This window comes from Zonotrichia albicollis, chromosome 27 (assembly GCF_047830755.1).
Source record: "Zonotrichia albicollis isolate bZonAlb1 chromosome 27, bZonAlb1.hap1, whole genome shotgun sequence".
NCBI lineage: Eukaryota > Metazoa > Chordata > Aves > Passeriformes > Passerellidae > Zonotrichia > Zonotrichia albicollis.
This window is the reverse complement of record NC_133845.1, coordinates 4,657,785-4,677,893: the sequence shown is the minus strand read 5'-3', so window position 1 is coordinate 4,677,893 and position 20,109 is coordinate 4,657,785. Positions and strand designations below refer to the sequence as shown.

The 20,109-nt window shown below is 55.9% G+C and overlaps 1 protein-coding gene across 15 annotated transcripts in view; it reads right to left on the bottom strand.

The window, feature by feature from the left end:
* The window catches only part of IGSF9B (immunoglobulin superfamily member 9B), a 47,963-nt gene that overhangs the window by 21,726 nt on the left and 6,128 nt on the right, over positions 1-20,109 (bottom strand). For 6 of the 15 annotated variants that reach the window (XR_012577055.1, XR_012577056.1, XR_012577058.1 and 3 more), the window contains exons 1-15: positions 19,291-19,501; positions 18,259-18,456; positions 16,694-16,840; positions 15,135-15,286; positions 13,933-14,050; positions 12,938-13,079; positions 12,659-12,804; positions 9,841-9,983; positions 8,940-9,080; positions 7,634-7,750; positions 5,957-6,049; positions 5,700-5,850; positions 4,404-4,527; positions 1,523-1,698; positions 134-360 (exon numbers count right to left, since the gene is read on the bottom strand). Coding sequence is in view for 11 of the 15 variants with exons in the window: in XM_074527760.1 (XP_074383861.1) it covers positions 134-360; positions 1,523-1,698; positions 4,404-4,527; positions 5,700-5,850; positions 5,957-6,049; positions 7,634-7,750; positions 8,940-9,080; positions 9,841-9,983; positions 12,659-12,804; positions 12,938-13,079; positions 13,933-14,050; positions 15,135-15,286; positions 16,694-16,840; positions 18,259-18,456; positions 19,291-19,486 (2,271 nt within the window). In the remaining 4 variants the exon portion in view is untranslated. Of the gene's footprint in view, positions 1-133; positions 361-1,522; positions 1,699-4,403; positions 4,528-5,699; positions 5,851-5,956; positions 6,050-7,633; positions 7,751-8,939; positions 9,081-9,840; positions 9,984-12,658; positions 12,805-12,937; positions 13,080-13,932; positions 14,051-15,134; positions 15,287-16,693; positions 16,841-18,258; positions 18,457-19,290; positions 19,502-20,109 lie in introns of those variants that run through there. The other 9 variants (XM_005492585.4, XM_074527764.1, XM_026796756.2 and 6 more) reach the window with 6 other exon arrangements.

Below are 20,109 nucleotides of genomic sequence, written 5' to 3'. Positions count from 1 at the left end.
ACCCAGCTCCTTGATCGAGCCACCCCAAAACTTCCCCGGAACTGCAGAAGATGGTGCAATATTATCACAGAACCATGAAGGCTGGAAAAGACCATCGAGTTGGGCTTGGTGTGGGCAGCCAGCCCCTGCTCACCTGGGACAAGTCCTTGGCAAAGAACTCGCTCTCGGAGCCCGGGATGCCGTCATCCAGGATCTCCCACTTCTCCGCCACGCGGAACTCCATGATGTAGCGGTCGATGGGGAAGCTGTGGTTGGCGGGAGGGAGCCACGACAGGAGGACGCCTTGCTGTGTCCGGTTGGCTGTTAGGCACCTCGGTGGGGTAACCAACACCAGAGGCTCTGGAGTTGTTACAGGGAATGCTGGGGACAGAGCAGAAGGGACAGGGACACCTCTGAGTTGGGGCAGGGCAAGCACAGCAGATCCTCTCCCACCCGTGCCCCCAGCAGCAGCAGAAGTGTGAGAATCCACAAAATCAGGGGGTTTTGGGAAAGCTGCAAAAGGCAGGCCTCAGAGACAGCAGAACTGTGATTAGAGCTAAGCAGTAGCCCATGAGATAGATCAGCAGAAAAATTATTTAAAAACTAGAAAAGCAAGGACAAATAGAACAATGGTCTGTGTATTAACGCTTGTCTAGAATAATTCTCTAAGCTACAGAAAAGTTTATCTAGCAAGATATTAGGAAGTTTGAAGCATAATAATGGAGCTCTGTACATTGTGTTTTAAGGCTTACAAGTAGGTATTGTATTTGAAATAAGCAAGCATTGTTTTAACCAAAGTTTTGTGTGCTTATAGTAGTTTAGTAGTTGGATAGAACTACTGTCAATGTGCTTTTGCTTTGTGTGATTGGTCAAAAAACTTATAAAGCACGTTGTAACATTAAGTTCTTGGTCTGCTGCCTGAGATGTGAGCTGATGGCATCTTCCCATTGTCATAACCATGGAATGAGACTGATGCTGAAAAATAAAACAGCTCAAGGCACGTTCCTCAGCAGCCCCATCCCGTTTGAGATTTGTACACAGACCCCAGCCAGTGATAAGAAGAACCACTGTGGCTGTTCCCACATTCCAGGAGTTTAGGGCACCACTTGGGAGTCCAGTCTCTTATCACAGAAATAGAAAAGTAGATTTTCAAAAGGCACTGGACTAATGAGGCCATGACTCCAGGCCTTCCTGCTTCCTCCCACCTCCACCCGAGAGCCCAAAGGCTCTGAGCTGTAACAAGTGATCTCGTGCTCTATTAATACCTCCTGATCCCAGCTGAACTTAAGGAAGATCTGAAAGGTGACTGGCACAGTACAGCTCCCCCATGCTGTCTCTCAGGATAAGCCTTCCAGAGCCTCATGCATCCAGCAAAATCTGCAATCCAGGACCCTCCACAAACTATCCCCTACATGGCTGGAAACTATTGCTGACGATGTTCATCTCCATCTCCGTTTCCAACAGATAGGAAACATGGAAAAGGCAAAGCCCTTCTCGTCACAGATCCCTTCCCAGCCCTCCCCTGTTCCCAAGGAGGACCTACCTAGAGTGTTCACAGTGACCACCTCACTGAAGGAGCTGGTGCCCAGCTTGTTTTGAGCCAAGACACTGAACTGGTAGGCAGTCTCTGGTTCCAAGGTATCCACCAGCAGCCAGCTGGAACCAGCTGGCACAGGGAGAGACAGCCAGTCATGGGGTCCAAACTGGGCTCTCTTCATCCTGCCAAGAGAAAAGGGAGCATCCTCAGGGGGAGGTGTCGTTGACAGGGAGGACAGAGAGGCAGCATTAACTTCTTGTGCAAAAATGGAGCTTTCCCGAGCGATGGTTTGGTTTGACAGCAGTGATGTGGATGGACATGGGGCAGCCACTCACCACCCACGAGCTGGCAGAGGACACCACGCCCTGGTGTCCCACCAGCTCTCAGGGGCACTGCCACGAGCTCTCCCCTGTGCCCTGAGCTGGGTCAGGGATGGCAGCAGTGCCAACAGCCCCGCTCTGATGTGATCTGCACCAGATTCCCATGGGCAAAAGTGGGAGCTGGAGCATTTTGGGAGTGCTGCAAAGGGAACGGCTGACGCAGGAGACAGGCCCTGTTCCCATTTATACCTCGACATCTCCTGAGCCAGAGCCAAGTTCTCCCTCAGCTGTAGCCCTGTACATGTCATCCCACGAGAGACATTTAACTAAATCCCCATCTCTGCCACATTTGCACAAGCTGGGGGCTGCCAGCACAGCCTGGGGCACCACTCAGGGTTTGGCAGAGCAGCAGAGGCACTGGCAGGGAGTGCAGGACAGAACCTTTCTGCTGAGGTCTAACCACAACCCCAGGGTGAAAAATGCCCTCAGAGCCATCCCAGTGCCACCTCCACAAGCCATTAATCCCCCCAGGATCCCACATCCCAAAGCAGCACCACTGCATCACTACCGTACTGCTCGTGTTAGAAAGATGTTTTAGGGAGTCTGAGCCCTCAGCTGCAGGTTTTGGTGGTGTTCATGGAAAATTTGGGAAGGATTGGTGCAGCAGGTCTGTCCTGCACACATGAGAGGGCACATCTGCAGTTACCAGCACACAGCCAGGTGAATCCACCCAGCAGGAAAAAGATGGAGAAAAGAGAAATACTGCTGCTGTCCAGGGAGCAGAAAGTGAGGCAGAGAAGCAGCAGCAAGCCATGGAAACGAGCAGGTCAGTGGAGAGCCATGCATGTGCTGTGTGCCTCTGCCAAACCCAGGGAAAGCCTCTGGATTAGTGCAGCTCCAGCTGGGACTGCAGATCCCAGGGTGCCCCTCCACCCTGGCAGAGGCAGGAGGGCAGCAGGGCTGCTCCTCTCCTGGGCAGTTTCCCTGCAGTGTTTAATCCCAGTGCCCTCACATCCCTCCTGGCACTGCTGTGGGCAGGGACACAGGAGAGAGGGGCTGAGGTGGGGAAAGCTGGGGGGAAATGCAGCACTGAACTGGGAGAACCCCTTGCTGAGGGAGGATGTGGTGCAGCTGGAATGCTGTGCTGGCCCTGGCCACCCTTGGGGAGAGGGGTTTGCATTTCCAGCCTCATCAATGGCAGAGGCAGGAGGAGAGAATGAATCCAGAGAAAATGGAGCCTTGTTTTGCTTGAGCATCCCACAGCCACAGCAGGGAGGAGAGCACACGGATGGCACTCTGGATGGCACTGCAGGAGCCAGCTGTGCCCCAGATATCCCCCAGATGCCCAGGGAACAGCACATCCCCCAGGGATCACACCCCAGGGTCAGAGCAAGGCAGGGCACTGCCTCCCTATCCTGCATCCCGACAGCTCCCTGTGAATTCCTGAATGCAGGCTTGGTGCAAACACCCTGCCCTGCTGGCTGCTCTCTCCCTGTGGAGTCTGGAGGAGCCACGAGGAGGCAGGAATCTGAGAGCAGCCTGCAGAGCAAGAGCAGCAGCAGCTGCTGATGCAGCCAGAGCAGAGAGGTTTAACCACTCCTTCCCAAGGACATTTTCATCAAAGCAAGGTCTGCACTGCTCAGCTTGCTCCCTCATTTTCCCCCTCTCAGTTCAATCCATTCCTTCTTTCCATTCCAGACAGACAGCCCAGCCCCAGGCTGGAGCAGAGCAGAAATCATTACAGGCAGCGTCTCCCTCTCTCCTCTCTATCAGCAGCCTCCATCAGGGCAAATTAAGGCAAGGAAAGAACGAGAGAGCGAGAGGAAAGGCTGAAGAATGCCAGCCCAGGCCTGGAAAGGGAACACATCACCCCCTCCACATTTCCAAGGATGATTCTTTAGAAGAAGATGACAACAGCAGAGCCCAAAGAAAACCCCAGCCTTGCTGCAGCTGCATTTCTCCCTCCCCTGCCCCAGGGGAAAGGCACAGGGCTGAGCCTGGCCCTGCTGCAGGAAGGTGGGATGCACCTGGGGAGCACAGGAGCTATGGGAGCAATGCCCCAGTGCCAGGATCTCACAGTGGCTGGTCATGATCTCAGCTGGGATTTAACCACCCCCAGGGAGCCACAGAGCAAGGAGAGAACATTTCTGCTTAGTCACAGCTCTTCCAGGACACAGTCTCTAAAGGTTGCATTTTCCATCCTCTCCCTGGCTGTTAAGCCTCATAAACAGTTTATCTTGAAATTAGATGCCAGAGGCACAGCAACACAAATGCAAAGCATCTCCTGTGCACCACAAGCAGAGTAAAACCTGCTGGGGCAGACAGAGGCAGTGGCCAGCACAGAAGGGAGAGGAAACACAGGAACTGCACCATCTCATCACCACCACCACCCATCTCTCAGAGGAGCCCTGAGGGAGCTCAGCCCTGTAAGGCCCACGAGCACAGAGCTGGGCACAGAGCTGGGCACACCACACCACCCTCCCCACCCTCCTCCCCCCGGCTGCTCCAAGCTCGGGTCGGCTAGGAAGGAAAAGAAGCAGAGAGCAAAGCATGCCAGGATGACTCACAGAGGGCCGTACCAAACTGAGAAAGTCTGCTCGTATCCACCGTCATAGCCGGGCTCCCAGGACACGTTGGCTGAGGTCATGGCGGCCACCACGTGCACGCTGGTCGGGGCGTGAGGGCTCGTCCCTGCACAGAGAGGGGACAGCTCAGAGGGCAGCAGCACCACGGCTCCAAGGGGGCTTCTGCCAAGCCATGCTCTGAGGAGACTCCTCTTGCACCAAGCCAGTGGCTGTCACAGGCATCTTTTATGAAAAATTCTAAGGAAAGGATTTTTCATAAAAGATATCTGTGACAGCCATTGACATCTTTTAAAATCCTTTCCTTAGGATTTTTCCTCCTGAGAAGCTGGGAGGCCTCAGGAACAAAATGTAAACAATGGTTATCTGCTGCTGTGGAATGCAACAGGTGCACCTGTGGTTGGTCTCATGTGGTTGTTTCTAATTAATGGCCAATCACAGTCAGCTGGCTTGGACAGAGAGCCAAGCCACAAATCTTTGTTATCAGTCCTTCTTATTCTATTGTTAGCCAGCCTTCTGATGAAATCCTTTCTTCTATTCTTTTACTATAGTTTTAATATAAAATATATCATAAAATAACAAATCAAGCCTTCTGAAACATGGAGTCAGATCCTCATCTCTTCCCTCATCCTCGGACCCCTGTGAACACGGTCACAAATGGCCAAGGCCATTTCTGCTGGAAATGGCAGCAGGACACATGGTCAAAGTAACAGCACAGAGAAAGGCAACTCCACCAGGAAATACCATTTAAAGGAGACACTGCTTTTAGAATCATAGAGTGGTTTGGAAGGAACTTGAAGGAAAATCTACTCAAACTCTCCTGACATGGGCAGGGACACCTTCCAGTAGACCAGGTTGCTCCAAGCCCTGTCCAATGTGACCTTGAAGACTTCCAGAGATAAAGCAGCCACAGCTTCTGTGTCAGGGCCTCACCACCCTCAAGGGGAGGGATTTCTTCCCAATATGATAGAGTGGTTTGGGTTGGAAGGAACTTGAAGGGACAGCTACTCGAACTCTCCTGACATGGGCAGGGACACCTTCCAGTAGACCAAGTCCTGTCCAATAGGACCTTGAAGACTTTCAGAGATGGGGCAGCCACAGCTTCTATGCCAGGGCCTCACCACCCTCAGAGGGAGGAATTTTTTCCCAATATCCCATCTAAACCTCCCATGTCTCAGTTTAAAGCCACTCCCCCTTGTCCTGTCACCTGTGGGGAGCATGGCCACCTCCTGCCTTGCTGGGGGGCTCTCTCCCCAGGCCCCTTTTCCCCCCTGCCCTTACCTACGACGGTCAGGTGGGTGCTGGCAGTAATGCTCGCGACGATGTTGGTGGCGACGCACTCCCACTCGCCGTGATCGTCCTTGCCGAGGGAGCGGATCTGCAGGGTCCCGCCGGGCAGCGTGTTGTGCTTGCTCCTGCTGGGCTTCCCTACCTTGGGCAAGGAGCGGGGTGGGGGGAGCCAGGCAGAGAGAGAAAAGAACAGGACTCAGCAGCGGGCGGTGGGGCAGGGCGAGGCGGCGGCGGGGTCACTAAGCTACCTGCGCGGCCCAGGGGACACCGCCGGCCACCGGCAGGGGATCCGGGCTCTCCGGTCGTGGCAAGGCAGACGGTTCCCCCGTTTCCGAGAGGACCTGGGGGGCAACGCGAGAGGCATGCGTCAGGAGGCTGCTGGCAGCGCTCACACACCAGCGGGAAACCCCACGGCACTCGCACGGACAGCCAGCCCCGCGGCAGGGCTCAGCCTCCGGCATCCAAAGCTGAAACTGCTGCAAGAACGGGCACTGGGTGTCCCAGCAAACCCCCTCCCGGGATGGGGAAGGCAGAGGATGCCCCAGGAGATGCCCAAACTGCCCCTCAGCGTCAGTTAGCAGCAGATGAGAGGCAGGAGCCTTTGCATCAGAGTCTGGGCAGCAAGGGCCCCGTGGGGATGTGGGAGGATGGCGTGCGTGGAGGTGCCTGGAATCTCTCAAGCCGAGCGGAAAGATGGATCTTGTAACAACTCATCTATGCCCATCAGCCAAAGTTGTGCAAATTCCACATTGTCCTGAGTCCTCTTCAGCTGTTCTTCATGTGGGGAACTTTGCTGATCAACACCAGGACCCACAGGTTGATGCAAAGAAGGAGGAGCAGAGGAGCCCAAGGACACGTTGGATTACCAGTGCAAGGCAAGGAGTTCTTCAAGAGGCTGGTCAGCACTGGTGGGCAGATGGGGAGGGAGGAATTTGGCTTCTGCCACTGGCAAATTGAGCCCAGCCCAAGCCAGCCCTAACTGGAGCTGGAGGAGATAAGTCCAGAGCCACGAAAGGAGGAGGACCACCAGAAGGCACAAGTGGGATTGGAAAGAAACCTGGCTGAAACTGGTGAGGATATGGAAAGAAAAATAAGATGGAGAAAAAGACTTAACAGCCAACAAGCTTTAGGCAGGTCACTTGCAATGTGTGCAAGTCATGGTCCTCCTTGTGCTGCCAGCTCAAGACACAAAGACTGGGGATGGTCCCACTGGGTGACAGAGGGACCCAGATCACTCTCAAGAGCCCTAAGAAGGGCATGGAAGGCTCCTGACAGCACAACAAAGAGCCCAGGAGCTCTCTGTACAGTGAGAGCTGTATGCTCCTATGGGAACAGTAAAGGTGGGAAGCAAGGGGAAGGCTGCAGGAGGACTGGAAAGCCCTCGCTGCTCCCAGGCTGTGCCACCACACCCTGCTCTATGACAAGGAACATCTTGAAGACTTTATATCCAGTTCAGGATCAAAAAAACCAGCTTCTTCCCAGGCTCTTTGAAGTCAGGGGGCAGTAAAGCAGCTGCTGAACTGGTCCAGAGCCCTGGATGTGCTGCGGTGACACATCCCCTCCCTCCACAGGAGGTGTGTGCTGCGACAACGGCACTGCCACCACTGCCACGTCCTGCTGGTGACACTTGGGAGCCAGGCAAGGAGGAGGGCGTCCTGTGGGCAGTGCTGGCGAGGCAGAGGAGGGGCCGGGGCGGGGGCAGTGTTTCAGCTTTGCGGATGCTGCCGTGTCGGTTTCCCGGGATTACTGGGCGGCCACAAGCCGGGCTTCCCCCACCCACCTGCGGGACAGGACGGCAGTGGCTCAGCCCAAAGCGAAGCAGCTGTACCTGCAGTTTGTTCTTACCGGGACAGAGTGTGGCTTCTCTGTCTGCAATATTCACCAAAAGCCAAAGGCACTGCAGATTTGTCTGGCAGGCCGGGTACCTTTCTCCAGGCGATGATGGGAAAGGGGTCTCCGGCAGCAGCGCAAGGAATCAACAGCTCCCTCCCTGCCTCCTGTCTGTACTCCCAGCCTGGTAGCACCGTGAAATAGGGGGGGTCCTGCAGCCAGACAAGGGAAAACAAGGAGTGTCAGCCTGCCCAAACTCCCATCACCAAAACCAAGCCTTTGCCAGACCAACCCAATCCCCATTTTGGGTAAGCTTGAGGCAATGCAAGGAAAATTGTGCAGAGAATGTGTGCTAAGGAGCCTCAATGGCACAAATTACACCTGGAGGAAGATTCTGTCCAAAGAGCCACCACACTGGAGCATAGAATCATAGAATCCCAGAATGGCTTGGGTTGGAAAGTATCTTAAAGCTCATCCCATTCCACTCTCTGCCATGGGCAGGGACACATTCCACTATCACAGATTGCTCCTACCTGGCCCTGGACACTTCCATCCACATCTTTTTTGGGCATCCTATGCCAGGGCCTCATCACCCTCACACTCCTAATATCAAACCTAAATTTTGCCTCTTTCAGGTTGACCCCATTACCCCATGTCCCATCTCTACAGTTCCTGACAAAGAATCCCTCTCCAGCTTTCTTGCAGGTGCCCTCAGACACAGGAAGCCTGCTTTGACACCTCCACGCAACTTCTCTTCTCCAGGCTAAGCAGCATCTTGCTTTTTACCTCCTGGAAACAGGAAGAAACCCACCCACATCACATCAGCCATCAACCTGATTTCCTCGCCCCGGCAGCCGCCCCGGCGGATGCGTGTGTCTGGTACACAAAGCGTTCTCATCTGAACCTCGCCGAGACACCATGAATCACCACGGCTCCCTCCCAGGCACAGGACTCCGTGTTCAGGGAGGGAAGAGGCTGCAGCTCCCACCCCAGATGCACCAGGAGCTGCGCTGGGAGCTCAGCACGCCCCAGGCGCCGCACGCAGCCAGAGCACGTGGAGCTCAAATCATTCATTTATGAAAATCCTCCTGAACCCAAGCCCGGGCCAGCAGGGCTAAGTGTTTTGTTGGCAAAGGGGACATTCCAGGGAGATGTTTCCTCAAACTACCCCAATCCAGTGTCAAAACCCACGCTGCTGCTCCAGCAGGATATTTCCAGCTACACCAGACAGGGTGCCCTGGGGGTTTGCCTGGGCTGGTGGGAAGCACATCTCCAACCAGAGCACAGACACACCACCCTCACCCTGGAGCCTCTGCTCTTCCCCACACAGCCCCGGGAGCTGCTCCTGGCACAGGAGGACACTGCTCCCAGCAAACCCATGGGATTTTGGCAGGAGATTACCTTCAGTACCAGTCGGGCAGGGGGAGACTGGCCCATCGTACCCAGGGCGTTATAAGGCACACAGGTGTAAGTGCCGAGAGCATCTTCAGTGGCCTCCTCGATCCGGATCGACCCGTCCTCCAGCAGGTTCCAGCCAGAATACTGCAGCAGGGAGAAGCAGGGAGATCACTTAGCCAACACCCACCACAGCTCCTCATTTCCCCCTCAGCCAAGCCCCCCACTCATGCCCAGGGTGCTGTCACATCTCTAGGAGATGCCCAATCCCATTTGCAACATCCAAAGCAACTCCTCAACAGAAACTTGGGCAACATCAGCCTGTCCAAGCACAGCCAAGCTCCTTCATGTAGCTCAAAAAGATTTAAGATCAGAATCTAACACTAAATAAGACTTGTTCTAGAGTCAGCAAGACATCTCCACCTGGAGAGCTGAGGGCACCAAGGACCAGGAGGCCACAGCAGCAACAGCTTTAAATGGAATTAAAACTTCAAATCGTTAATATTTAAGCAAAAAAAATTTAAAATATTGAGCGTTTTCTTTAAATATTTAATGGCTAATATCCTTGCTCAGACTATCAAACCATGATTAGGGGAAGATGTAGATTTGTTAAAAGGGTCTTTTAACCACCAGTTGCCATTGGAAAAATAAAGCAGGGCCATCAGGAGGTGACTTTAGGGGGAAGAAGACATCAGGTGTGGGAGACACAGAATGTCCACAGGCACTGTGGGCTCCACATGAGAACTGGAATTAACTCTGATAAGGAAAAGCAGCGTCATCCCATCCATGAGATTCTTCTCTCCCAACACAAAGGGGTGGCTGGTGGTGCTTACTGATGTTTGCTGAGGACATGAGGGTCCAAACCCTCTGTGCCCCCCTGTCCCCTCCTCCCTGGGGGCTCTGTTACCTTCTCGATTCGCAGGGGACGCCCGTCCTTGTTCCACTTGACCAGTGTGACCGGCGGCTCTGCCTCCACAGGGCAGCGGATGTACCCGTGGATCCCGATGGGAACGTAGATGATGGGGGGCATGTTCACCACACGGGCAGGATCTGGAGGGCAGCAGCACCATGTTAGCACGGGGAGAGAGCCCTTCTCTCCTCCCAGCCTGGTTTCACAGCATCTGCCTCTCTTTTGTAATGAATTCCAAGCCCAGCACCACCCTGGCTCCCACAGGTTGTTAAACCAGGCTTGCTTACACACAAATCCTGGCATTTCTTGAAGGCTTTGCTCGTGTCCAGGGTGTTCCTACCTGGGGCTCATTAAAGATTGCATTCAAGAAGAAATGAAAATATGCCTGCTCCAAATTCCACACCAACTTCCATCTTGCTGAAGCCTGTGCTGCTCCATTACAGCCCATGTGCCAGGTGTGATGAACAACCAGCACAGCCTGGTTTTACATATAAGCAATCAAAGCTATTTCAACTGCCAAACCTTAAAACACACAGAGCTGGGGAAAAAGGATCTGCGTCCAGGCTGCCATGAGTCCTTTACCTCCCATATCTGCTTATACTCGTGCCTCATTGAGGCTGGGTCATGTTGAACAGCAGCCACCTCACCCTTTCCAAGATGCAAAAACCTTAAAATACATATCTAACCCCCCCCCTCCACACTGCACCACCCACGCAGAGAGGTGTCTCGCAATCCTCCAGTCTAGAATGTGTCATTAACAGCACTTCTAAGAGCTTTTTAATTAAGTGCGAGTGGGTTGAAGAGAATCTAGACTTTCTTTAATAAGAAGCTTTTTAAAAAAATGTTATTTTTAATAAGAAGAGTGAGTATTTCTACAATCTCGTCTAGACACCGGCAGCACGAGGGTATGGGAAAATCCTGATGGGGCTTATGTTGCATTAAGGGATAAATGTGGGAGTTTTGGGGTGCAGCATCCCTGCACTGCTGATGCAAATTGCGAGGGGTAAACATTAAGGTGCTTAACAGGAAGGCATGGAAGATGTGGAAGATGGAAGATTATTGCTTTCTTGGGGCAAAACCAGCAGAGTTTGGCAGCTCTGCTCCCAGCACATCACCCCAACCACTCCCCAAAACCGCTCGCCCCCGGCAGTGGCACCATAACCCAGATTGCCCAGTGCCACATATGGAGCAGGCTTTACCCCCCTCTGCTTAACTCCACCTCTTAGGAAATGTAATCAAGGACTCCAGCAGTGCGGGAGAGGGTAATGGGATCGAGCCTTTCACTACTAGGTCACTGGCCAGGGGCCAGCCCAGCCCACTAATGACCCAGAGCTGTGTCCCCATTTGCTTTTGGAGGATGGGAAACTCCCTCCAGAGCTATCACCCCGGTGTGGATGAGGTTTGCTCAGGAGGAAAAGGGTTTGTGGCACCAAAAACCGAGCATCCTTCCTTGTGCTGAAGCCTGGCTGAGCAGCAGATTGTCCGAGCCTGCTCTCCCTGCCATTAGAGCTATTTTTAACAGCTATCAGCCCTGACAAGCGGCCCTGGATTAGAGGCAGGGCAGATTTAATGGCCTGAGGCCACAGGCTTTCCCCCGAGCCACCCAGCTGGGAACAGCCAAGCCCCAAATCACGCCTGTGCCTGGGCACAGCACTACTCACACCATCCCCCTGCCCACTCTGCCCCTTCATCCATCCCCACAGGGACCTGCCAGCCCTGCTCTTGGGCTCCCCACTAACCAGCACCAGGTCTAAAGGCAGCAGCAGCTCTAAGGCAGCCTTGGAAAACCCACGCTGAGAGCCCACTTTGCTCAGGCCTGTCTTTCATTATGAAATAAAAACGCCGAAGTCTTTGGGAGCAGAGCAATATTGCAATTGGAGCGGTGGCAATTGAGGCCATTACAGTGGAATGCCACAGGATGCCGGTGGCACACTACCCATTACCGCCCGGGGATTCCGGCAGAACAGCGAGCGTGGGAGGCGCCGCTGCTGCTGCAGCCCTTTCTCCCGAGCTTGTTTAGATCGCTTACCGCCCGAGGAATGTGCCACAAGAGCAGCCACGCCACAGGAATAACCCCCGAAATAAACACCAAAAAACACACCTAGGCACTGAGAGCCCTCACCTCACCCCAGCAGGGTGAGGACGGTGAGGCAGGAGCCATGGGATGATGCTCACCTGTTACAGAAATCTTTTATGAAAAATCCTTTCTTTAGGATTTTTCCTTCTAAGAAGCTGAGAACAAAATGTAAACATTGGTTATCTGCTGCTGTAGAATGCAACAAGTGGATCTTTGATTAGCCCATGTTGATTGTTTCTAATTAATGGCCAATCACAACCCAGCTGGCTCAGACAGAGTCTGAGCCACAAACCTTTGTTATCATTCTTTGCTATTCTATTCTTAGCTAGTCTTCTGATAAAATCCTTTCTTCTATTCTTTTAGTATAGTTTTAATGTAATATATATAATAAAATAATAAATCAAGCCTTGTGAAACATGGAGTCAGATCCTCTTCTCTTCCCTCAGCCTAAGACGCCTGTGAACACAGTCACACTCACCTAATTAGAAAACACTTGTAGCCAAGGTGGATGCTGGGCCCAGCTGAGCAGTGTCACTGAGGCTGCTCAGACCATTTGCTTTCTCATCTCCCACGCCCACGTGGGATGCTCTTAAGCTTTTTGCTAAGGATGATTCCTTGTTCATCCAAAGGCTGCTGTCACATCAGCCTGACTCTCCCAGTGTCACACCAGGACAAGAGAGCCTCTGGGGCTGCCTGGGAGCCAGGTGTTATCAATGCCAGCCCCATCCCCGCACTCACACTGCACTGTCAGGTAGGCAGAGGCTGATGGCGAGCGGCCCAGGCTGTTGCTGGGGATACAGGTGTATTTTCCAGCATCCTCTGGTTTGACACGGAAAATAATCAGCGTCCCGTCGATCAAGATCCGCACCCTCAGCTTCAAGTCACTGCAGGAGGAGAGGAGAGGAGGATCACGAGGAGAGCCAGGGGCAAAGCCCAGCACAAACAATCCCAGCTGCCAGCACAGCCCAGGAGCAGCAGGAGGAGGAGAACATGCTGTCCCAGCAGCTATAAACTCACTTCTTGAAGTAGACGTTCTCCTCCTCCCAGTACCACAGGTAGGTGAGGTTCCCGGGGTACGCCTCGGCCTGGCAGGTGAACAGAGCATCCTGGGAGATGTTGACTGTGATGTTCTCCGGAGGGGAAACGATAAAGGGAGGTCCTGGAGGGGGAAAGAGGAAGGTGTCACTCCCACCACAACAGGTTGCTCAGGTTCAGCTCCATCACAGCATTTTAGCTGGGAGCTGCTGGAGGGCTCTGGGGCAGGGCTGGCCCTGATCCTCTGAGAATCACAGTGACCCTGTTACTCCCAACCCTTCCCCTAATCTTTGGACTGACTGAGAACCACAGTGACCCTGTTACTCCCAACCCTTTCCTTAATCTTTGGACTGACTGAGAACCACAGTGACCCTGCCATTCCCAAGCCTTTCCCTAATCTCTGGGCTGACAGAGAACCAGTGACCCTGTTATTCCCCATCCTTTCCTAATCTCTACAGCTTTGAGGAGAGGATCCATGCCCATGGTGCTTCTCCCAGGGCACACAAGGACACACCTCCCTTCATCCCCAGCACTTCTGGAGGATAGTATCACCCACAGGAAAGATCCAGGGGGAACAGACTGCCAGGAGCCAGCAGCTCACCACTGCCACAAAAGCAGAGCAGAGGACACCCCGTGCTCCTCTCTCTGCCGGTAGCTGTTGACCTAATTAAAGATTTATTTAATAAGAGAGGGAGCAAGGAGCAGGAGGCCTGTCATGCATCACCGCTGTCTGACGAGGCGCTTCATGACAGCCTCAATCTTTTCCCCGCTTCCCAAACAAAACCGAGCTGCCATCAGGGCCTGGCTGCTCATCAGGGTCCCAATTAAGCAGATTCCTCCATCCTACAAACCGGATGCAGAGCCATGGGGCAGCCAGGCACAGAGGCCTGGAGGGTCACCCCAGGGTGACACTATGGACCGGTGGAATGTCCCCATCCTGGATTCCCAGGGGATGCTGAGGAGCTGCAAGGTCTCACCTTGGACGAGCAGGCGCGTGGTGTGCACAGCCTCGCCCTGGATGCTGTAGGCCCGGCAGGTGTAGGCACCTCTGTCCTCCCGGCTGACCGAGAGCACCGTGAGGCTCCCGTCGCTCACCTGGCAACAAGGGAAGACCCTGGAGCATGGGCAGGGACCCCAGGGGGACGGGGGAAGACCCTCCCTGCCTCCCACGGCGGAGAGCTGCCGGCGCTCTCAGGGCCGGATGAGAGACGGGTTTCCCCGCTCTGCAAGACGTGGGATATTAATAAACCAACACACGCCTTGCTGCTCGACGCCAAGGGGAAGGGAGGAAAAAAAAATCATGAAATAAATAAATAACCATCCCAGCACATTCATCTCCCTGAAGTGACTGGCAGGCAGCAGGCTCCAAGATGCTCCTGCCAAGCGCCCCAGCACCATTGGAGCTGCACAAGGAGCCTTGCTGGAGCATTCCCTGCCCCTCCAAGGGCCTGCTCCATTGCTGGGGGATGAGGGGAGACCCCAGCCTGACCACTGTCCTCCCTGTGGTGTCACCTCTCAGCTGGAAGAGGAGCAGATGCATTCCCCTGGGGACACAGCAGAAGGATGGACAAGGGGGGCTGTCACCTTTGGGGTAGCAGCACCCCCACGCACAGGGAGGCCTCCCAGTCAGGCTTCCCCCCACCTCATTCTGCCTCATCCTTCTATTTCAATTAGTAACAAATGACTCCTAATTACTCTCATTAGTGCCTGCGCTGATTCCAATGCCTGATTTACCAATTACAGCTCAGGGGGGAATCTCTGCCTGGGAGCCTCTGGGATGCAAAAAGGGTCCTGAAGGGGAGGGGAGGAGGGGAAATCCTCTCTGCTCAATCCTGCCCTGCCCCAGCCCTGCTTGGGGGACACTACCCCAGGCTGCAGCCCCCACCCCACCTCCAGGGTCCTGGCCCCTGGGCTGAGTCTGCAGGGAGCAGGTCAGGTGCAGGAGCAGGGCTGTCCCAAGCACTTGGAGGGTCTCCAGGCTGCACCCAAGGGCTGGCAGCGTTACAGGCTGCTGCTCAGCAGGGATGGGGTGGGGGAAAATGGGCATCTCACCAAGGAGAAGTGCTGAGAAAGCACGGCTGGCTCCAGGCACGGCGGAGCCGCCGCCACCATGGTGCTGTCAATACTGTCCCTGCCAGCTCCCAGCCCAGGATCCCCACGGCAGCCCTCCCCCACCTACCTGGTACTTGCCATTGGCACCCAAAAGGTCTCCCTCCCGGAGCCAGGTGACGATGGGCTTGGGGTTCCCGAACGCCATGCAGGTCAGGGTGACGCTGCTGCCCTCCTTCGCCTCTACGTACTGCGGCGGGGTCTCCGTGAACGTGGGGGGAGCTGGGGGCACACGAGACCCCCAGGTCACCCCAGCCACTCCGGGGCTGGGGGCACACGGGGACACGGGGGAAGCTGCTGCCTGCACACACAGCAGGGCTGTGACCACCACAAAGGCTGCACGGACAGGGTGGCTCTGGGAACACCGACCAAGAGGTGGCACATCGCACCCCAGCCCCGTCCCCTCTCCTCCCCGCACCCCGCTGCACATTAACTCGCTATTGTCAAAACATGGGAAAACACCGCAGTGCAGATCGAAAGGCTCCTTCCTGATGAAAGAGGCTGGCAGGATTACAGCCCGCCCCTAATTACCCGCGGTTGTTAAAGCCCACTTTAGAGGAAGACAGGTTGGCAATTTAATCTGCTTGGGAGAAAAAAAAAAAAAGAAAAAAAAAAGAAAAGGAATTATATTTTGTTTCTCCCCAAATAATTTTTATTTTTCCCCTAAGAAAATTAAGCGTTGTAATGCGCTGGGGGAAAGCCACAGCCCTCACCCTGAAAGCAATTCCTCGGGCTGGGAGGATTATGGTTATTATATTGTTATTAAGCCCCTGCACGCCCCGTGCTGCATAAAGCCCCAAAACTGGCCCATTTTGCCAAGGGGAGGGACAGGGCATCTGGGGCCATTTTCCAGCCCCTCCGCCTGGCGGTTTGCAGGATCCGTGCACGTGGCAGAGGTGAGCCAGGCACCACCATCCTCCTCCTTCCTCCTCCTCCTGCCCTCCTTCCCAAGCCCTCGGAGCTCATTAGCAGGTTGGGGGAAAGCAGGAAGCAGCAGGCAGGGCAGCAGGCAGGGATGGGGCTGGTGGCCTGCACAGTCCCGCTTGCAAAGCTCCTGCTCACTAATTGGGCTCAATTAGGTGGCTCTGCTCTGTGCCACAGCACAGCCATCCCCCCAAAGGTTAAATTAATTGCACAAGGTCAAGGCAAGACCAGCGAGGAGCTGCCAGTGGCCACATCTCTCCAGCCACCCCACTGCAGCAGGAGAGGCACAGCCCTGCTGCTGGGCTAAAAATAAAGATCTGTCTCCTGATGCAGAGAATGACAATTTGTTAATTAGTTTAATATACAGCCTTAATAAAATGAAAAAGTAATTTGAGTAAATCTGAATTTCAAGAAAACAAAGATTTGATTTTCTGATCTGTTTGTTGAGAGGAGATTCATTCCCAGCCCTGGTTCTTGATGTCTCTCCCTTTAACAAGCCCTGTGTAATTAAACTGAGGAATCCCTAATAAAGCTTTGTCCCTTTTGAAGTCACACCCTGGCCGGATCAGCCAGCCTGGATGGCTTCAGGCAGGCGTGTCTGCCAGGCACAGATGCCATTGAAACCCAGCATCTCCCAGACATCCAGCATTCCCCAGAAATCCCAATTTGGCACCTCAGGGATGCCACAGCCTGTGCCCCGCTCACCATTGACCGTGAGGTGGACCCAGCTGCCGTTGTGGAAGGTGTCGTACTGCTGGTCCAGCATGAGCACTTTGCACTCGTACCAGCCCTGGTCCTCGGAGCGCACCTGCTCAATGCGCAGGGAGGCTTTGTCGTGCAGGCTGGCCCGGCCTGTGGGAGAGCACAGCGTTGGCACCACGGCCCCAGCACCAGAGCAGCCCCTGGAGCATCACTGCAGGGGACACTCCATCCCAAACTGCGGGAGCTCACAGGGCATCACTGCAAGGAAAACCCCATCCCAAATTGCTGCAGCCACCAGAGCATCACTGCAAGGGAAACCTCATCCCAAACTGCTGCAGCTTGCAGAGCATCACTGCAGGGAACACCCCATCCCAAACTGGTGCACGGCCACAGGGGACACCCCATCCCCACACCAGAGCAGCCCCCAAAGTATCACTGCAGGGGCCACTCCATCCCAAACTGGAGCGGTCCCCAAAGCATCACTGCAGGGGACACTATCCTAAACTGGAGCAGCCCCCAGAGCACCATTGCAGGGGACAGCCCATCCTGGCCCCAGAGCAGCCCTCCAGAGCATCACCACATTGCAGGGGACACCCCATCCCTGTGTGGGCACTGTCCCGGTTTGGGGCTGGCTGAGCCCCATGGCATGGTTGCAGCCGGTGGTGCCAAGCCCATGGTGCCAGGGCGGTGACACACTCGCCCATCTGGGGACAGCAGGGCCAAGCTGCCAGGGCCAGGCAAGGTGCCTGCAGCAATGTCTGCCTGCAGCGACACCGGCCTTCTGCTCCCAGCCGGGGGCTGGCGGCGGCACAGCCGGCACATGGGCGTGCCCCAGAGCTTTGCCCCGCCTGGGAGACTCCCAGAAAGCAGGGCAGCCCTGAGCTGACCCTGTGCACAGCCCCAAAAACTGGGTCAGGAGCAGAGCAGACTAAAGCTCCACCCTGGTGCAGTGGCCACCGGGCTGTGGGATCGCTCATTGCTGAGCTGAGTTTGGCAGGGCTCAGCTGGTGCATTTCTTAGAGAGCAATTTGGGCAGAGAGTCCCATAAGACCCAGGGAATATCCCCAGGACAGGGAAAGAGATACCACAACGTGTCTGTCCTGCCACACCAACCTTCTCAGGGCTGGCTTCCAGCTCTCAGATCCCACCAGAGGACACCGGCCACGTGTCACCGGCAGCACATTGGCAAGCAGCCACATGAGTTCTGCAGCTCCAACCTGTCACCTCCGCCCAGCACGTGGCCCTGGCTCCATCCCCAGTGTCCCCCCAGCACCCCTCCCTGGGCTCACAGCTGCTCTGGGGCACAGCAGCAGCAGCAGCAGCAGCAGCAGCCACCACCACGCGTCACCCTGGGCTTCTCTGCCTCGCTTGCTCCCGTCCCACGCAGCCCAGCTGGCTTCCTAACGCTGCTGCTTAATTAAAACCAACTGGGTGGAAAGCGAGCAACGAGAGGCAGAGCCCGCGTGGTTTCCGACAGAGGAACGGATGGAGCGGAGCTGCATGTCCCAGGCCGTGCTGCAGCCAGGACCTGGCACGCTCCCCTCATCCCCCTGCACCCTGGGACTCACCGGCATACTCTGGGTCCACATGGGGAGGGTAAAACCCAAACTTGATGAAGATGGGGATGGGGACGCCGAACTTGAACCACTCCACGACATAGGGAGGGGGCTGGCCCGTCAGCGGGTGGATCACGTCGCATCCCAGGATCACGCTCTCGCCAGCGCGAGCGGTCACGAACTCGGGCTCCTCCCTCGAGCCGAGGGCACCTGCGAGGGGGCAGAGGAAGAATCTGTGGCTGATGCCACTGCTGGTGCCCAGCATCGAACCAGGATGTCCATCTCCAGCCACCTGCCTCCAGCAAGGGCAACTCATGGGTCACCCTTGCCCCAAAACCAACAGAGGGTCCCAAGCCCTTTCACTCAGATCCAAGGCCACCCCTGAGCTACCAGAAGTCAGGACAGTGGCCATCAGCACCCCAATGCACCAGGACAGCTTCCAAACCTCTGCATCAGGGCAAGGATGATGCCCAGTGACCCCCACAGAGGTTTTGGGGATCCCTGCTCTCATTAGAGGGGCACAGAATATGCCTAGTACTGCTCCCCACACAGCAGCACCATCTGGGCTACCCTGTATCCTTGTGGCAGGGAAAAGGCTGCTTTTAGCCTGTGCCCCTGCATCCTCCAGCAGGCAGGACTGGGCATGGAGGGACCCCTGGGCACAGATCTGTGTGCCAGCCCTCGGACACAGCTCTCCCACCGGTGCCAGGATGGGCTGGGCCCCCGGAGCCACCATGCCCCAGCCAAGCCCACATGTCCTGGGGCATCCCCGAGAGCCCCAAGCCTGAAACCCGTCTGCGACCTGCGCGTCGGGTCTGTCACCCTGCCCCTCCCAGCCGGCTAATTACAGGGGACTTCGGTCTCAGCTCCGAGGCTGCTCCACCCCGGCTGTGCCGCCCTGTTCGCTGCAGCCTGGCGTCATCCCGCTCTGCCAGCAGCAGCAAAGCTGCATCCTCAGCACGGCGTTCAGAGAGGGAGAGAGAGGGAAACCCAGAGCTGGGAGGAAGCCAAACAGGGGGTCCCCAAAACTAGGTTTAGACCCACATCGCCCTCCCCACCATGGAAAGGACCCCGTTTTCCTGGCACACGCGGCCGCTGGCTGTTCCGGGGGGGATGCTCGGGGAGGGATGCTCGGGGAAGCACGTTCCCACTCCTCCGCGCTGCTCCTCGGGGCCGCCGGTGATTGGCGGCGAGTGACATCACCGCTTCCCCGCCGCGGGAGCCGAGCATCACCGAGCATCACCGGCTATTTTTGGCTCTGGTACAAGCGCGTACCGGCGAGAGGCCCGTGATGTGCCACCCCACGGGCCCACCAGCCGAGTGTCCCCGCGGGAAGGGCAGCGGGCAGAGCCGGCCGCAGCTCGCACATTGCACGCACAAGGTGTGTCCCTGCACAGGGTCACAGCCGATGGTCACCGAGCCCCCACGCCACCAGCAAACCGGGTACGGGTGGCTCTTTAACTGGGAGGGCTGGCTGGGTGAGGCCGGGGTGCAGAGCTCTGAGCCATCTGCAAGGAGCAGATGCTGCATTGCACACCCACTGCAGGCACCGGCCCCGTTCGGGGGTCCTGCAGGGCCACGCATCATCCCGGACCCCATCGGGGTGGGGGGATGGCTGAGCACACACGTGCGGTGTGCACGCACACCCCCGCACACGCTTTGCACCGCCTCGACAACACTCTTGCACCTTTCCATCCCTCGTTAGCGCTGCATCGCCGATGAGCTCCCGTTCGCAGCCTGTCAGCAGGGACGGCACCAGCCCTCCCCTGCCACCCCGGCGCTGAGCTGTGAGCACCCGTCCTGACCCCTCCATCCGGGAGGCTGAGGGGGGCTGCGCTGCAGGGCTGGATGAGCCCCCCTCCC